This window comes from Delphinus delphis, chromosome 9 (assembly GCF_949987515.2).
Source record: "Delphinus delphis chromosome 9, mDelDel1.2, whole genome shotgun sequence".
Taxonomy (NCBI): domain Eukaryota; kingdom Metazoa; phylum Chordata; class Mammalia; order Artiodactyla; family Delphinidae; genus Delphinus; species Delphinus delphis.
In genome coordinates, this window is record NC_082691.1 from 84,847,554 (window position 1) to 84,868,079 (window position 20,526).

The 20,526-nt window shown below is 37.2% G+C and overlaps 1 protein-coding gene across 4 annotated transcripts in view; it reads right to left on the reverse strand.

The window, feature by feature from the left end:
* Window positions 1-20,526, reverse strand: part of UBE2H (ubiquitin conjugating enzyme E2 H) — a 98,272-nt gene that overhangs the window by 20,506 nt on the left and 57,240 nt on the right. For all 4 annotated transcript variants that reach the window (XM_060020877.1, XM_060020879.1, XM_060020878.1 and 1 more), the window contains exons 4-5: window positions 5,012-5,051; window positions 3,652-3,704 (exon numbers count right to left, since the gene is read on the reverse strand). In XM_060020877.1, coding sequence (XP_059876860.1) covers window positions 3,652-3,704; window positions 5,012-5,051 — 93 coding nt within the window. The remainder of the gene's footprint in view (window positions 1-3,651; window positions 3,705-5,011; window positions 5,052-20,526) is intronic.

Below are 20,526 nucleotides of genomic sequence, written 5' to 3' on the forward strand. Positions count from 1 at the left end.
CTTTCCTTTTAATGTCACAAAGAGTAACAATAGTAACTTCAAACTCAATAGATAGCTTCATATTGATGACAAGCTTCTTTACAAAATTAACCACTATAATATGCTCTCTTTCAAGATTAAATATAAAATTTTAAATTACTGGGTGATTAAACTACAATTATACCAATTTTGAGCTTCTGAATGAACAAACTGCACGTACACTTGGCAAAGGAAAACAGGAGGAGAACAGAGGCAAGGAGTCAAATGGGCTGCCAGAAATCAATTTTCTTTTGTGGAGTTGGTGAGGGGTGGTGGAGGAATAAACATAAACATTGTTTATTATCAGGTTATGATGAGTATAAATCTGAATTTCATCTGGGAATTGCTGTTATAATAAAAATATGTATATCTATTGCACAGTACATGCATGCCCTGGGGCAAAGGTAATTGCAGGAAATTTCACAAGTAACTCCCTGCTCCTTACCATATTATATAGTAGAGTTGAAACAAGTTTTGGTTACCAAGCTAAGCCTTTTGCTTTTCAGTTGAATATCTGTGTTAACTTGCCAACTTTCTCCTATTAGTTGTTTCGTATTAAGTTAGATTTGTTTTTGTCCTTTGAACTAAAATTCAAGAATCACAGCAGGAAATTGAGTGATTCAAAATTCACCAATGACGAAACTAACCTTCAATGCCGGAGGGTTTAGCAGCTTGTAATAAAAATTCAGTTTAGATCTCAAGATCAGATAAGTCTAAAAGAAACTTCAAGGTCATCTAAACCAACCCTTTCTACCAGTACTTTCATATAGATTGTATTTACCTGCTCCTAAATCTTTCCATGAAAGAAATGTTGAATTTTCTTGAGGAATAGTTTGGACTTGAGAAAAATGTCAAAACAGTTTTCCCATGCTGAGTATAATTTTGACTATACTATAAAAATATTTTCTTCCTGCTTTCCTACACTTACCTGTTAGTGTGTTCATGTTCTTGTATTATGGAACACTTAGTGGTAACTTGTACACATGTAATACAGAAATCAAAATTCACTTTCATCAATGTGGTTTAATTCTTGTTACTTACTAAATGCTTTGCAAGGTAATACAAGAACATATTCTAACATTTTATAGATGTGATGAAACCTTAGTCACGTTGGCCTGTTGCTTGAAAGTCTATTCTGAACCTCATACACCTGCTGGCAGGAATGTTAACATGGTACAACCTGGGAAAATAGTTCCTCAAATGGTTAAACAAAGTCACCATATCTCCGAGCAATTCTACCCCCAGGTACATACCCAAGAGAAATGAAAACATATGTCCACAGAGAAACCTGTGCACAAATATTTATAGAGGCATTATTCATAATAGCTAAAAGGTGTAAACAACCCAAATGTCTATCATCTGACAAATAAAAATGGTATCTGTAGACCAGAGTATTATTTGGCCATAAAAAGGAATGAAGTACTGATACATGCTACAACATAGATGAATCTTGAAAACATTATATGAAGTAAAAAAGTTAGTTACAAAACACCACATATCGTATAATTCCATTTACAAGAAATGTCCAGAATAGGCAAATCTATACAAACAACAAGAAGGTTGGTTATTGCCTAGGGCTGGGGGATGGGGCTGGGAAATGAGGGGATGATAGCTAAAGGGTACAGGGTTTCCTTTTGAGGTGATAAAAATATTCTATGATAAAAATGTGGGAATGGTTGTAAATAACTGTGAATATACTAAAAACTATCATCAAATTACACTCTTTAAATGGGTGTATTTTATGTATGTGAGTTATAATTCAATAAAACTGTTATTTAAAAAAAATCTGTTCTGAGATGTGAGGTACTTGACAATCAGCAAACCTCTTCCACAAAGCTCTTCTGGTCAGTAGTAAAAGAATTAGTTAAACTAAAGTCCAATTTACTTTATTGTCATTGGAACCAGCTTGCAGCATTTAGTTATGTATATTTCTACAATGTGAATGCAGTTTAAGAAAATACATTATTACATCAGATATTCCAGGCAACCTGCCACAAGACATTTTTACCGAAAAACCATCTTAAAAGGAATCCCTTTAACCAACCTCAGTGTATATGTCCTTTCTTGTTGCCTCATCTCCTTATAAGCTGCTGTTTCCCTAAAACGCTCATGTTAAACAGTACTGGGCATGATTAATTCACTTATTAATTCAACAAATATGTGAACCCTCATTGTACATGGGCTACTGCTTTAGGCACTTGTACATATGTACACGCACACATGCACGCATGCGCACACATGAGACAAAGTCCCTGATCTTGTGGAGCTTACAATCTGACAGGACAAGATAAACAATAAATAAATTTTAAGGTTTTTAAAGAGGGTGCTGTGCTATGGAGGGGCGTTATTTCAGATCAAGTGGTCAGGAAATGAGGCTTCTCTAAGGAAGCATGTTTGAGATGATAAAAGAAGGTGCCAGCTACACAAAGATCAGGGAGGATAACTCCAGGCAGAGGAAATAACTCTTGAAGGAATTAGGAGGAGGAAAAAAAAAAAAAAGGATTAACTGTGTGCTGCTGGTGACCAACCTCTGTGATTCTTATCACCATCCTAGTACAAACAAGGTGACTTGCAGATGGTGGCTGGAATAAGGGGTCTTATGTACCTTAAGACCGCTAAAAGGTCTCACAACTCTCCAACAAGGGGAGGCCGTCTCTAGGTAACCCCAGCCTGAAGTGATCTTTCCCGCTCTGCACCTCTCAGCAAGTGTTTGTTGTCTGTACCACTCATTCTTACAAACACATTGGTGCGAGGCACCGTGCTAGGAGTGCCAGGACTTAAACACAAATCAGACCAGCACCCTGACAGCCCTTAGGGCAGGAAATAATCCAGTAGCACAGAAAATGTAGGCACAGACAACAAACACAAGGTAGAAAGTAAAAGCAGGCCACAAAAAAAGAGCTATAAAATTTAGGCATGTCCAGAGATTACTTCCAGCTGGAGCATCAGGGGAAGCTTCACGAGGTGGGTGCACGAGAAGAGGGAGAGTCTGTGAAGCCTGAGAACTTGGACATGTGGGGAGAACAGATTGATTTGTTGTATCCCTAATAAACTTTAAATATATTTAAAAATACTTTTAGCTCCCCAAGCAAGTTACAAGGCCTGATAAGGCTTCTCTCTCTCTGTGATCTCAATTTACATGCTGATTCACTGTAAGAGATCATATGTCAATTTCAGCACTGAAGGTAAGGCTAAATTATTCTTTGCTTCATAACAAAGTTTTCACCTTTGAAACAGATGATGATCCCCCAAACCTCTTAATATACCATCTCATTTCAAAGGGACATTCCTAAGAGTTTTTCCAAAACTAAAAGGCATTACAGATAAACATGTATACAATGTGCTTCAGAATAACACATATATAAAATGTCCGCGTATGTATTTGTGTGTCTGCATATGTGTAACACTGTACATTAATTTCAGAATCTTACAAGATAATTTCAAACTTCCACTGCTAAACCAAAGTCTGTACTCATGAGAAAACGTTTTTTTCACTGATTAAACTTTCCCACCGGCTTTCAAAATCCTTTCCCATTCCCAACAAAACATTTTAAACCAGAGAAGAAAATCCAAACAACATTTTTTTAGGCAGTGTCTCAACATCTCTAAAAAATATTCCATGGCCAAACTCACCATACAGAGCTGTCCAAGTTTGATTAATTACATCTAGACACACAGTTCCTGACCTGAAACAGATGGAAAGAATGGCATTTTTAAAAAAATTACAAAGTTAGCTGCATGTATTTGGCAACTAGTTTAATCATCAGGAAAAATATTTTTAATAGATTAAAAAAAAAAACCAAAGAATCCCAATTGGGGAAAACATGATGAGGAGCAGAATATACACAAAGTCTTGTGTCTACTTACAGATTGAAAGGGAAAACCAGTAACTATACAATGGAGAAACCAGACAACACCTTAACCATGTGATGAGAATTACCATTGGTTATCAGGGCAGACAAACTTGTGTGCCTCCAAAAAGGATACCCTGAGGAGGACACAATCTCACTTTTTGGTTTTCTGGCCTTAAGAGCATACTCTGAACCTAATTATAAGGAAAAATCAGACAAACCCAAACTAAGGGACAGTATGAAATAACTGGTCTTTATTCCTTAAAAATGTCAATTTTATAAAAAGCTGAGGAATGGTTTCAGATTGAAGTAGTTTAAAGAAACATGACAACTAAATGCAGTAGATGATACTGGACTGGATCCTTTAATGAATGAAAAAAAAAAGTGCTAAAAAGTCCATTACCAGAATATGGCAGTAGATGAAAAAGTACTGCATTAATATGTAATTCCTGAATCTGACAACTATACTGCAGTTACATAAGAGAACATCCTTGTTAAGATGACTGATACATGAAAGTATTAAAGGACCATGGGGCATGATGTATATATGTACATACAACCTCTCAGAGTTCAGAATACTTCATATGTATGCACGTGTGTGCGTGTGTGTAATATCAAAATTTAGTGCCATGACAAGGAAAAACTGCAGGACAAATAGTATTCTAAATAGCACTGGAAGTATAAAATAGGAGGCACTGATATCACATTTTAAAATATCACTAATAAAATATTATAAGGAAAGAAAGGGATAATTAAGATTCATTAACTGTTTGCTTTACTCTCAAGGACTGAGAAATACTTTAAGGGCTGAAAATAATATAATCTGTACACTGAAGACAGATCTCTGGACAGTGTCTATACAAAGAGAACAGAGATATGGAATATTACAAATGTTAGCTGGATATCAAGGGAAATGAAAGACCCATTCATGACAGTGGAAAAAACCAAGCAGTCCAATAGTGGATCCTGAACTAAGGTGGAATATCGTAGTCCTGGATTCTATAATGGAAGTGACCATTCTTACAGTCCTATCTGTTGTTAAAATCCCAAAAGATAATTGAGGTTTTTTTAATAACAGAGAGATGAACTCTAACCAAGAGCAGCTGCTGCTAAGATTTAAACATTTTTAAACAGTTACTTACGCTTCATCAATGTTGGGATGGAAAATTTTATTCATGAATCCTGTAAAAAGAGATGTTAATTAGCAGCAAAAAGTATCCAGAGAACAATTAGTTTAAAAGTATTTCAGTACGGAAACAATTTCAGTATTAGGATAACTCGTTACTTTCAATCTTAGATCTTTGGTTACCGGTAAGACTATATTCTCCTGAATGTGCCAATTACTTAAAATACATCAGAATTCTACTAATCAAATGAGCAAACTCTGAGAGCAATGCAGCTTCTAATACAAAATAATCATTACAAGAAATTATTTTCTGAGCTATGAAGGTACTTGCCAAGAAAATTTATAGTACTAAATGGTTTATAACTAGTGCCATGATAAAAGTTAAGAAAGCTACTCTGACTTTCCTCCCCAAAGTTTTATTGTTCAATCACTAAATGTGGAGGTTCTGCATTTGAACTTCTCCTTCCGAAGCTCAGTTACTCGTATCATTGTGCTACACCGTGTGCGGAACATGAATGAAGCTGCTGAAATGCTAAAGGAGTACTGCTTCCAAACCGCAAAGGATTTCATAAGAACAGTGACCAAAGTATTTCCTTTAACTTTAGTCTACTCATTCCAGGAAACCCAGTTTTGATTAAAATTGGGGCAACCAAGAAATTAGGCAAGGTGTTTAAAAAAATTCTGTAAGATGGCTGTTATCTGTCAGGGATTCAAATTTTTTGATTTATTCCTAGAAAAACAAGTATGTATAGACTTTTAAACAAATATATTGATATTTAAATTCCAAAAAGAAATTATTTTCTAACTCAAAACCAGTGAGTTAATCAGTTTGTATACAAGCAAATGACAGTATTCTAAAGCAGAGATCCACTGTCAAAGCCCTCATTTTGTCATCCTTATCGCCTTACTTCCTTTTTTAAATTTAATTTTATTTATTTATTTTTTGGCCGTGCCACACGGCATGTGGGATCTTAGTTCCCTGACTAGGGACTGAACCCGTGCCCCCTGTGATGCAAGCACGGAGTCTTAAGCACTGGACCGCCAGGGAAGTCCCCTTACTTCCTTTTTAGACTTCCTTATTCCGTACCCTCCTTTCAATAAATTGAAGTTCCTTATTAAGTGGCTATCACCACGTCCCAATCCCACCCTCCCTCACCCCACCCCCACCTTACATGTTCTCTTTCATTCATTCAAAATATATCTGGTCAACATCTATGTGTCAGGCACTGTGCTTATTTAGGGTACAAAACCAAATAAAGACAGTACTCTATTCTCGAGGAGGTCACTGGAGCAATGGACAAGACACACAAAGAAATAATGCAGTGTGCAAAAAGAGGCAACAGGGGGCTTCCCTGGTGGCGCAGTGGTTGAGAATCTGCCTGCTAATGCAGGGGACAAGGGTTTGAGCCCTGGTCTGGGAAGATCCCACATGCTGCGGAGCAACTAGGCCCGTGAGCCACAACTACTGAGCCTGCGCGTCTGGAACGTCTGCTCCACAAGAAGAGAGGCCGCAATAGTGAGAGGTCTGCGCATCACGATGAAGAGTGGCCACCGCTTGCCACAACGAGAGAAAGCCCTCGCACAGAAATGAAGACCCAACACAGCCAAAAAAAAAAAAAAAAAAAAAAAAGCCAAGCATTTGAAGCCCTTTAAAAAAAAAAGAGGTGACAGGGGAAGCATGTATGAGGAGAGGAAGATGTCAGGAAAGATGCAGACAAGTGGCATCAAAGGAAGATCCTCAAGGATGAGGTGTGACAGAGGTCATCTCCAAAAAGCTAAGAAACTTCTCTAGACTTAGAAAACGTGATGAGACTATATGAAATCCCAGACATTCCAATCCTCACGTGCTCTAGCCACTCCAAGTACTAATCATGCTTCCAATTTTTGTTTTTTAATCTTTTGTGTTGAAATAGCTTAATGTTTTATTTACTACTATCAAGAGAGCCCATGCAATGTTTAAATGACTCTGATGCAAAAAGATTTGTGTCCAATTACCATTTCACATTCATTTTTCATTCAAGATGTTTCAAAGTCTAGATGTACAAGGTATGTGTTTATGAGGCGATTATACTAAGCCAATTGAAATGTTCATGCCTTAATGTTGAGAAAAAAAAGAAGAATAAAAATTCTATCGAACCTCAGAAAAACACTAACACATGTGTCCAAGAAGGCCTACGAGGATATCTGTTGCAGCAGTGTTTATAAAAGCCAAGAACCAAGTTCAACCCCATCAACAAGGGATGGGAGAGACTGTAGTACATCCTTATACTGGGAGTCCTATACAGCCAAGGTAGTGAACTAGGTCAGTATGTATAGAGCCAAAGCTGAGGGGAAACAAAAAAGTTGCAGGATGATATATTTACAGCATGATACCATTTACATAAACTAAAACAAAGCAACACTACATATTCTCTATGGTAACGAGTACAGAAAACTGTATTGGACCAACATATACCAAATTTATAAGAGTATTTTAGTGAGGGTGCAGGGTCAAGGTCATGGTGGGAATAGGTAACAGAATGAGGAATGGTGATTAAAGATGAATTTATCTGTAAAACTATATTCCTTTAAAAAAGAGCTAGCTCTTGCTTCGGCAGCTCACATACTAAAAAGATATATGTGCTTGTATATTATTTGCCCTGGTATTTTAAAAAGTGTGCACATAGATAAAAAACTGGTAACAAATATGTACAAATATCAACAGTGCTTAGTTCTTAGTGGTGGGGATATTTTCTCCGTTATCCTTTTTAAACCAGCCCCACCCCATACCAGAAGTAGGATCGCAGCAATGGAAATGGGTTAGAAGGAATGAAGCTTCAGAAAACTAAAAAGAGAATCATCATATGATCCAGCAATCCCACTCCTGAGCATACACCCAGACAAAACTATAATTCAAAAAGATACATGCACCCTTATGTTCACAGCAGCACTATTCACAAGACATGGCAACAACCTAAATGTCCACCGACAGATGAATGAATAAAGATGTAGTACATATATACAATAGACTACTACTCAGCCATAAAAAAGAACAAAATAATGCCATTTGCATCAATGTGAATGCAACTAGAGATTATCATACTAAGTGAAGTAAGTCTGAAAGAAAGAATACAATACAAATGAACCCATCTACGAAGCAGAAACAGAATCATGGATGTAGAGAACAAGCTGGTGGCTGCCGAGGGGGTTGGGGGAGGGATGGAGTGGGAGGTTGGGGTGAGCAGATGTAAGCTATTACATACAGGATGGATAAACAACAAGGTCCTACTGTATAGCACAGGGAACTATAGTCAATATCCTATGATAAACCATAATGGAAAAGAATATGAAAAAAGAATGTATATACGTATAACTCAATCACTTTGCTGTAGAGCAGAAATTAACACAACACTGTAAATCAACTATACTTCAACAAAAAATTAAAAAAATAAAAGAATGAAGCTTCAATAATTTGATGTCACAGGGAACCTCAAAGGTATAAGTCAAGGAAATAGCTATGGTGAAAAAAGCTTTAAATGTTTATCAAAACTGTCTCTGAAAGATTAAGGTTCCTGCCTCCCTCCTTGTACAAGGTCTGGAGATTACATTTGGAATCAATATAGTTTCCACACTGTTTTCAATTTAATCTAGATTTTGGCTTGGTTGAGTCCAAGACTATATAAGAAAGAGGGCCAAAAAGGGCTTAGTAAACATATTCTTTAGTAATAAATGGGTTGGAGCCCAGTCCCCAGTGCCCCTGATAAATATAAAACCCCATCTGAGCTCTGAGGTGGAGAGCAGAATCGGACTGGAAAGAGAAAAGTACTAATAGGGATTTGGCTTCTAGTCCCAACTCTGCTATTAACTGCAGGCCTTGATCAGGTCACTATACTTCTGTGGGTCTGCTTCTTTACCTGCAAAGAGAAACAGCTGGGCTACATGACCTCCAAAACCTCCACTCTTATTCTGTCTGTAAAAGGACCATCAGCTCTAAAATCTGGGATTTAATAACAATGGCCAGACCTCTGAGAACAGAGGACTTAAGGGGAAATGGCCAATGGTTAAGTCCATAAAGGAAATTAATTCTGTGAGGCACATTTTTAGGTACATAAGTATTCTGGAGAATATAATACAAAGTTACTAACATGCTAAAATACCACAAAGAGACACAAAATCCACTGACTATTCCAAAGTAGGCAGAAATGGAGTTTATAAACTTGCCATTGAGCAACAAGCACAACCAGACCATTTCTACTAAAAAACAATTTCCACACTACAATCATCTCTTCCTATACCAGGCTTTTTCTATTGTTAGAAAAATACCCAACGCAAATAAATGGAAAGGGGTAGATTTATCTATATCTGTGTGTGTGTGTGTGTGTATATATATATATATATATATATATATATATATATATCTATCTCCTTTAAATTTGTCCTTGGACAAGCTGTGGGCAGCATTTCTGGCAAAGCTATTTACATTCTGGATAATGATGGCAACAATGGAACTTCTGCACAAGGAGGGGAGGAGAGAAAGAACAGGCTAGGAATTCAGGGAAGGAACATTCTCAGGACTGAGTGTGTTTGCCCTGGCATGTTTTCCTTCCTTTTGGCAATGCTATCACCACATTAATGAATTTGTCTGCAACAAGAGAATTTTCCCAACACTTGTTTCCATTTGACCAGGAACTATTTTGAAGATATTTTAAGAGAACATATTTTGAAAACTGCTTTTATGGAAACATGATAAGTGGAAGCAGCAAGTCACATTTAATCCATATGATTTAAGATTTTATTCACTACCAGACATTTTCTAATGATAACATTTCAGTGATTTGATCAGATAAAATTCAGAACTCCTTTGTTTAAATTTTTTGGACAATTATTCTCTGGCATGGATCAAGCATTTATAAAAAAGGGGGACAACAGGTACAAAGGTTTAGCTAAAAATCTTACCACCTCTGTCCTCTGTCTTATCAGAAGGGAATCAGGAGATTTATAATTCTGGAGGAGGAATCCAAACCATGCTTAGTTGATGAAAAACTACATATCTTAGAAAACAAAAGCACAGATTATTAAAATAGAAAAATATGCCATGCTTTTGCTTGTTCCACTCCAATACTCAATTGCTCTAGAATAACAAATCTCTTGACCCATAGGCTAATAAAGAGAGAAAGTAAATAACGCTGTGCCGAGTCATGCTGAAAACTGTTTTTTATTTCAGACTGTTTCTGTGTCCAATCCCAGGAGGGGATCTATACAAAGTTGTACACTTTCGAATAACTGATATTGGGGTCAATATGTACATGAAAGAGGCAAAAAATAATTATACTTCTGTCTTTGTTCCATTTACAAGTGGGGATATTTTTAGTGATCAAATTTGTGGATACAATGAAATACCTAAGGGCCAGTCATCTATCCAGAAATTTCATCCAGAATAATCTTGAAGAAATGAGGTCAAACAAGGTGACACATGAAACAAGGTAAATCCACCCTAAGGTAATAGGGTGAAAAGCACAAAAGGCAAAAATGAAAACTTTATCCCAGAGATAAAATGAACCTGGACTGCAGATGGTTGAGGCAGCTGTGGCTGATATGATTTAATTATAAGCTTATGAATTCCTGTGAGAAAACAGTAAATAAATATATTTAATTACTCTGATATTCTATCTTCAGGACAAATACCCACATAAAGTAGACCATTCAGAATGAAACTGATTAATTCTCTATTTTTAAAGTAGATATAATTATTTAAAATATATTTATTAAAGATTAAATCCTATCTCTCCTAGAAGTATCTCAGACTATAAATTTTTTAAGGGCAATAACTTGGATCTCGATTCCAAGCATGCAGGAGGTGATCAGAGTTAGGGTGTTCCAGATAAAAAAGGGGTGGGGATGCTGCCAGCTTCACTGGTGACAGCTATACTGCCAGCTTTGTGCATTAGTGCACTCTCAGATAGATTTTCATCTTACCTCAGACAGCCAGGCCCAGCCCGTGGCAGCCTGCACCCAGGCAGAAGTCTCTTCCGAGAGCTGAGCCTTTCCTACTCAGGAGAGATGGACCTGGGCCGGTCTCTTCTTGGGTGAGGAACCAAGCAAGGAGCTCACTCTCATTGCCCTGTGTCATGGGAACTTCTGAACTGATCCTGTGTGTGTTCAGGAGATCTAAACTCAACAAGGGGTCCTCTTTTCTGTTTCTTCCTTTCTCTCTGATAATATGGAGTCTGAGGAATGGGCTGGATGGATAAGAAAAGTTCATTTATTCATTTATAACTAAGAAAAGGTGAAGTGTTATCCTTCAACAGTGTAACTCTTCTACCAACCTAGCAGATTACCAAAGCCTGCAGCCTTAAATCTACTCTCCTGCACATCCAATTTTGGAAGACTGTAATCTCTCTCCTATCTCCATAGTTTATCTTTCTCTCTCCTGGTCATTCATATAACCACACTGTCTGAATCAGGCAGGATTTATTTTCATGGTCAGAGGCAGCAGAGTATGGACAGAACACACTGGACTTGAAATTTCGAGACCTAATTTCAAGTCTCTGCCACTGTTACTACACAAAGTCGTGGTTAAAAGATCAGGCTCCAGTCAGACTGCCTAAGTTCCACTTAGACCTACTGTATCTCTTTGCCTTTCTGTCTCCTTATTCATAAAGCTGGGTTAAATAATGGTATCCACATATCACAGGACTGTCACCAAGATTTAAGGAATATATATGCACAGCATGTGACCAGTAACTCATGAGCTCAGGCAAGTAATTTCATCTCACTTTTCTCATCCTAAAAATGAAAATATCTGCCCCTACATATCCATCTCTTAATCCTTTAGCAATTGTCAAGAGCATTAGAAGGTATTTTGATTATGGGATATTAGTTTTTTTTTTAATAACCCTATCACACTGGAAATGGCAAATACAGTTACTCTAATATTTACTATTAAAAAGATTGTTCTGATTGTATTTGGCATATGGAAAAAACACTGGACTGGAAGCTAGAAGGCAGACTCTGCAACTAATTAGTAATAATATATCTCCGCCTTCCTGAGTCTCATTTTTACAATCCTTCAAATAACGGAACAGGATGATATAATCTCCAAAGTTCCTTCTAGCAATATGGTTTTCACCAACACCAAGAATATGAACAAATCTTGAACTGTGTGAACAAGCTTTTCCAAGGGAACTAAGATATTACTCTTATTTGTTTTTAAAAGAATTTCAGTTTAACTAAAGAAAAATGAAGCTAAGAATATGTTTTCATTATAACACCAATCCTAAAGGGAAAATGAATTTTATGCCCAGAAGATGTCAGAATAACCAACCAGCTCAAAAGCTAGAGGAACTAAAGTTCAAGTAGGAACTAACCTAAACAGCAAGTTAGGTGGAACTTTTATACAGCAAATGGGAAGATTATATAATAATGAATTGCCAAAGGCAGAATTAAAACTGACATAAGCCAGCTTCAAGAAGGAAATGCACAAACCTTCTCACAGAAGCAAGCATGTGCAAAAGCGAGGTTACCCCTTAGAGGTGGCCTGGGGAAGGGAAATCAAAGCCGACTATTATTTTTACTCTGGCTATACAGCAAGATGAAGCTGAATAAATTTAGATATTACAAACTGCTAACAACAGGTTTTTCATTGACAGGGCCAATGTGACTACTGACTTCTTCCATCATTGAGAACTTCAGCACCTAAGCCAAGTCTCTCCCCCACCAACTCCTGTCATTTTTAGTGACATTATTACCTACATAGACCACCCTCCTCACACCCTGGGGCCTCTCAGTTCTCTAAGCTTCTTCTTAATGATCTTTCCTCAGTTCTATCTCATTCACACTCCCAGGACATGCCTTGAAGTCTGGCATCCCTACAAATAGCTTCACTTCCAAAATCACAAATTCAGACATACCCTCTCCCACTACAGTCTCCTATCCTTGTCAAAGAGCTTCCCACCCCATGAACAATTCTTTCACCTGTGAACTCTAATCCACTCACCCTCCCTCTTTATTCCTACCTACCACCCTCTTATTTTCATGTCTTCCCCTAACTAGGTTTAAGAGTTATCACCATCATCACTCTCTGGCAATTCTCTGCAAATCCCCTGCCCTCTCCCCTCCAAAATACCCATCTACAACTGGAGAAAACCAATCATTCACAATTCTTGGACTTGAGGATGTCTCTAAATAGGCATTCACTCATTATTCACTAACTCACTCAACAGATATTCTTCTGCAGAACAGGCAATGTATAAAGCCTGGAGGTGGGGAGACGGATTTTTAGTAAAACAGACCCAGGAACTGCCTTCATGGAGTTTATATCTATTGGGTTGGCAGGGAGGAGAGATGTAAGTAAACAAATGTATCAATTTTAAAAAGTATGCTCTATAACAACTTTTGTGGATTCAACATCCCCTATAATTTTCCTCTCTTCTTTCTCTAGTAGCTTGCTCCCCCATTCTCCAATGACTTGGACATTTTACCATTATTCTGCAAATCTCCCATTCCCTTTGCCCCTCCATTTCTCACTTTGACTTAATAGCCCTGCCCATTTTTTTTGGAAAATGGGTGCCAATTGGCAGGATCCCTCATCATCCCCAACAAAATCCAGCTGCCCACATGCTAATTTTTCCTGCCTCAACAGCTTGCTCAAATGTTCATGTTCATGGTCTTCTCAAGCACCAGTCTTCTATTTGTGTTCTGATCTTGTCCCTTGCTACAGTGTCAAAGGCATTGCTCCTTTAATTCTCCTCCTGACGTCCAACATCACCAAGCTTTCCCTCTCTTCTAGACAACTCCCTGCAAGGAGCAAAATCTCCTATTCAAGAAATAAAAAGTAAAGCCTTCCTTTTATCTTCCTCTAGGTAACAGCCTCATTTGTATGCTTTCCTCTATATAGATAGGTTTCTTCAAGTAATGTGTATCTATTGGGTTGGCCAAAAAGTTCATTCGGTTAGTGAATAATTGTTCAATAAAAGTATTGGTGAAAATAAAAAATGTGTCTTTTATTTTTACTTAAAACCGAACAAATTTTTTGGCCAACCCAATACACCAGAGTTTTCAACCTTGGCACCTTGATCCAAACCACCAGTATCTCTACTCTTTCCCCACAACAGCAGAGTGATCACTGAACCTGTTTAAAACGTTGCAATGATTTTTTTTCCATTACATTAAGAATATAACTCAACCATTTAACCTGGCCAGCGAAGCTCTTCAGGACCTCGCCCTGCCTACCACCTGGACCGCTTCTCATATCTCACACTCTCGACCCAGCCTCCCAGCCTCATCTCTCTTCCCTGAGCATGCAAAGCTCCTGCCTCGGGGTCTTTGTCTTCACAATTTCTTCTGCCTAAAATGCTCTCAATCCCTGACCTTGGAGGATCAGGGCTGGCTTTTTTCCCCTTTTCATTTAAACCTCAGCTTAAATTTACTTTGTCAGAGAAGCCCTTCCTGAATACCTAATCTAAGATAGCTATCATGTCAATTCTATCACATCAGTTCTCTGCATAAAGCTATCAGACATTTAAAATTTTGTTTTATCTCCCCCTCCCATCATCACAAAAGGATTTAAGGGTGAAGGGAGCAATTTGTTCACTTTTGTATCCCTAGCACCTAGAATAATGCCCTGCACACAGCTGGTATCTGATAAATTTGTGGAGCTGATTAGAAGACATGATGCAAGATGTATCCATTTTATGAGAAAGCAGGTTGTGCCTCAGCTGCTAGACATAATCTTTTCAAAAATCTATCCTGAAAAATCTCGTTTTCAGAACTCCAGTAAAAGGAGAGCTTTTAACAATGGCTTACATTCTCATAGCATTATCTAAAAAAATTTTTTTAGGAAACTTTTCTACTAGAATGTAACTGAAACAGGAACTAAATTCAAACCCAAGGTTGCAAAAGTAGAGAAGTATATAGGTGATCTTAATGGAATTTGCTTCCTCAGTCTAAGAATTCATTCTATTTGTGGAAATATAGTGGTTCAAGTAGTCTTTGTTAAATGACTGACCCCAAACCTCTCATGCATGACACACTCCTCTCTACTCCCAATCCTGGTCTACTCCTGACTAAGCAGGGCTCAGTTAAGTTACTCACAATAGTTCCTGAGGGAGTAATTGTACAATGTTTCCAGCTAGGAAGACACAAAGTAAATGGTAAATATTCTAAACTCTACAGTTAGTCATACCATATGTTATAAAACTCCATTCCAAAAATACTGTGAGGTAATTTCTGGCCACAGTGAAATAAAAAATGTATTATGCCAGAAGAGTCTGTGAATCTGCCAATGAAAAAGGTGAAAACATTTCCTTTAATCACTGGCACAAGTAAAAAGAATATGGTGCACTGAATATCAGAATATCTTTTAATTAAAAACTGGTGGCAGATTGGGAAATTTAGAAGGAACTCAGACAGGTTATCTAGTCTAGTTTCCTTTGGAAAAGAATGACCTAAAACCATTCTATTTAGATGACAGTCTGACCTAATTGTAAAGGCCACTGGTATAGCTCAAAATACCATTCTAATTTTTGTTATTGTCCATGACTCTTTCATTTTGTTTCTATTTACTCAAATGGACTTGGCTAGCTCTTGCCATATGCTATTGACATCAATTACACTGAAGAATGAGCTTGGGTTTTTCCCTGGCCATTCTATCAACATTCGGCAAACACATTAAGTGGTCTCTCCAGAATCTTGTTCTCAACCATTCCTCTTACACAGTCAGCTTTGGTATCATCAAATTACAGTCCAGACACACATAGCATATAGCCTGCTCCTGAGAGGGTCCTCCTCACTGTTAATATGGAGATACACACAGGCAGTATTTCAAAAGTGAGTTTCTAGACTTGTTAGCTGGCTCTTACAAAAGAGTTTTCTATTTTAAAAAAGTATAAATGGTGACAGAGTTCCCAGGCTGGTCTTAAGGCTATCTACAAAAGATTCTAAAATACTCTATAGTTCTATCTGAAATTAGTAGAATACATGTCTATTAATATACTAGTCAGTAGACATTTAAAAATAAGATTAAATGACAACTTTAAAATTTTCTGTTGAATGCTAGTGTTTAAGTAAAATAAGTAGATCTGATGGAGACTACTGTAGATCTTGAAGGGAACTTTTCAAGGTACTTTCAAGACCTTTAGAGCAGGGGTCCCCAACACCCCCGCCATGGACTGCTAGCGGCCTGTTAGGAACTGGGCCATACAGCAAGAGGTGAGCGGCGGGCGGGTGAGCGGAGCTTCAGCTGCCACTCCCCATCGCCTGCGTTACCGCCTGAACCACCCAAGCCCCCACGCCCCCCGCGGAAAAATTGTCTTCCACAGATCCAGTCCCTGGTGCCAAAAAGGTTGGGGACCGCTGCTTTAGAGGCTGAAAAGCTTAAATTTAATATTGTATGTTGTATTTTATCAGAAGACATAATTTTGCCCTCTTGGGTGAGGTTTTTCCAAAGTATTACTGTTACTGGATTTCCCTGGTGGCGCAGTGGTTAAGGATCCACCTGCCAATGCAGGGGACACAGGTTCGATCCCTGGTCCGGGAAGATCCCACATGCCACGGAGCAACTAAGCCTGTGCGCCACAACTACTGAGCCTGCGCTCTAGAGCCCGCGAGCCACAACTACTGGAGCCCACGAGCCACAATTACTGAAGCCCGTGTGCCTAGAGCCCGTGCTCCGCAACAAGAGAAGCCACTGCAATGAGAAGCTCACGCAACGCAACGAAGAGTAGTCCCTGAGTGACTCAATGAAGACGCAACGCAGCCAAAAAATAAATAAAATTTAAAAAATAAAAATAAATAAAAATAAAAATTCTGCCTGTTGAAAATAAGAGAACAGATTCTCCCCTCCCCTTCTGTTAAAAAAAAAAAGTATTACTGTTATTATTAGCTGTAAACGGGAGCCTTCTTGGTTCATATGAAGAGAAAAATGGAACAAAGGGAAACACAAGTGGAGGAGTCAGACTGAAAAAAGAAGCAGATAAGAATTGCTCAAGTAACAAGGGAAGGGAAAAGGGAAAGGAAGAAAAGGAGTGTAGAATAGCTATACTTAAAGGTTTATTCCAAGATGGAGTAAACTAAACTGTAAGCAGAGAAACAAAGGAAATAGTAGGTACACTTACACGCACAAATAATTAAAACTGAAGGTAAAAAAGAAAGGAGGGTGGTGGGAAACATGGGGGCCAACAGGCCCTTAGCAAGCTACCAGGTAAGAATTCTGGCCAAGGATTGCTTGGTGGCTTTCTAGAACAAAACACAGGAAAAGCATAGACTCAGACAAAGATGTAGACAGGACACTCAAAAGACATGCACTTGCCATATGTTTTTAAATATTTACTTTTATAATAAAAGGGAACTTACTGCAGAATATTTGGGAATTACAGAAAAATGGTTTTAATTCCCTTAACAGCCATGGATAACTATAGCCAGTATTTGGCATTCATACTTGGAATTTGCGTGGAAAAAATTATTGTTACACTATATAATGTTATACATTTTCCTGTGTGTTCCATTATTTATTTATTTATTCATTCATTTATTTTTTGGCCACACTGCACGTGTGACTTACAAAATCTTAGTTCCCTGACCAGGGATTGAACCCAGGTCCCTGGAAGTGACAGTGCCAAGTCCTAACCACTGGTTGGCCAGGGAATTCCCTCCTATGTGTTCCTTTAAAGATGGTGTTAAAATATGAGTAATGGTTGTGAAACATTTTGTCCATTAAAATGTACCACAATTTAACTACTTTATTATCAACTGGGTGATTTAGGTTGCTTCCAACTTTTAAGTTTTAAAAATAACACTGCAATTTACATACTCTTGTATATAAATCTTAGTGTACACCTCTGGGTATTTCCTTATTTTAAGTAAAATCACTCAAAGGATACAAAATTTTATCAATATATACTGTTAGGTTGGCTACATCATAATAACTTTGCCAACAATGTTTAACCTGCCAATTTGATAAGTCATATATTCTCTTATTTTTTTAATCTGCATTCTTTGGATTAGACACAAAACCATTTGTATCCTATGCTTATCGATTATTTTTAATTTTTATAAAAAATTGCTCCATGTGACCTCTGTATATATGAGATCACTCATTTTTATTTCCCCACACAGCAACTGCAAGTCTTATCTTTGACGGATAAAAGCTCTTCCTTAGTAGATGAGCACACGCGTAACGACTGAAAACTGTGAATCTGGAGAAGTATGGAATATGGCAGTCTCTGTAGAAACTCCTCTGCATATAACATAATCTTCATGGGCTGGGCATTACTTCGGTTTTGAAAGAGTATTTGTAAAGTCCTTACGTTCACCTTCACATCTCTGAAGCTTTGTAAAGACTATTCTCAATATGTGAAATACAATTCTTGTAAAAGCCTATCTCCTCCATATACTCTTTCTTCCTCAACTGAGCTGCTAATTCACACTTCTCCTAAAAAGCAAGGAAATGCTGTCACTAAAGCAAATGCAGTATTTTGTATGTGTTGACTTTTTCCTCCCAACTAGTGAAAGCCTTACACAGCCTTCCTAACTATTGGGTAGAATGCCATATATCATGTATTCTGAGTATTTAATACATTGGTCAATATCAAACATACAGAGTTCATTTAATTCCATTATCTCATTTTCTAGAAGAGGAAACAACAGTTCTGATAAGTATCATTCTCACAGTCAAGGAGAATCAGGGCCAGAACCATTCTTTCCCACTCTTTCCTGAACCAGTCCACTGACCAATCACATTCGCCTAACTACACAGTGACACACCCAGCAGCACTGCTAGCATTCTAGGAATGTTTCTGAATGAAAAAGATAAAAGTCTGTACTTTCAAATAAATCAGAACTTAAAGATTCAAATATAATTTACATCAAAGCAGTCTCTCTGGAAAACAATGCAAATATTTCAATGACATTACAATTGATTAAAGGAGTTTTATAATTTCCTTTTGACAGAGCCCATAGGGCCAGTTTAAAAGAAAACATAATCCTTAAACTTAAGTCACTTTCACAACCATATTTCATTTTAGATTTCAACTGATGTTACTTTGTTTTCAATTCATCTTATTCTCTAGAATTAAATGACCTTTAGCCATTTCAAAAATTTATATCCAGCTTCAAAGCATCAAGATTTGCCATCACTCATGATATTCAAAGAGAACGTAAAATTCCAAAAGATGAGCTTAAGATGTTTGGAACAATGATGGCATTGTAAGAGTAAGCTCATAACTTCCCCAGGAGTCTGTTTATATTCCTTCTCTTTCCACAGAGGAGTTGAGGGAGTTTATTGCTATTTGGGGGTAAAAACTTACTTAAAGACGTAAACTGTTTCTGAAAGGACTTTTGTAGTTATACCTCATGCAATCATGTAACTACTGAAAACTCTCTAAAACTGTATTTGGAGTATATACCAAAGATGAGCCTGTCAAATTACATTGCATATACACTTATATATGCATAGAAAAATGTTTTAAAGTACATTTTTATGCACTTTATGCAAATAATGATATCTATTGAGGGATAGGACTATAAGACATTTTAATTTTTCTTTACTTTTGCTCACCTGGACCTTCTCACATTCCTACTGTGGATATGGAGCATTTATACAATTTAAAAAATACGTAGTAATATTAAACAAAAAAGTATATACATATACATTTTAAAATTCCAAGAGCTAAACATTAAAATACTTAATCTAAATTTGCACATCTCAAAATTTGGCTCAGAAAGAAGGGTATGCCTGCCTAGATACTATAGAGGCAGGGTTTAAAAAGAGCAGTGAAGTTGGATTTATCTTATCTCCTTGCCCTTCTGTATAATTCTGCAACTATCTATACAATTCAAAAAGGAATCTTTGCCTATTCTACATGAGCCACCACCTCTCAAAATGTTTAACGCACATTCTAACAGTAATTACATTGTTGACGACCTGAAAATGGGTCACCCCACACAACTGATTAAAACTCTCTTATGCAATCTTCCTTTGGAGGAAACAAGGACAGCTTGTACAAATATTTCAACTAGATCTACTTCCCTAAGAGAATATGGTACACATTTGCAGGTATTACCAAGTTCTAAAAGCACACAGAAAGGCAAAGGAAAAATTATAAAGAAGTTAAATTTGCCTAGTCATTTGTCCTAACCAATTTCATGTTACATCATTAATTTAAGAAAGTACAGAGGCTTCTGTTGTGTCATTAGTTAATAAACAATGTCTGAAGTTTAGATATTTACACTTTGAAAGTTATGATGAAATAATTATATTACCTGGAAATATATGTTAAGACAAGACTTGAGAAAAAACTACATTTCTACAGGATATGTAATTGCATTTCTATAGGTTCATTGTTAGTTTCAACAAGCTATACTGTTTCCTTTCTGACTAGGAATCTAGGGTAACAAAACTAGATTTACCAAGCCAATTTTTAGTCTTTAAGTAAATAGGTATGTATGAAATATATTTGAATGAATTTACATGGTTTGGACATTCTGTTTGTAAAGGTTTAAAGATCATACCACTCAACTACATAAAAGTTTTAAATGCCTATATAGAAAGAAACA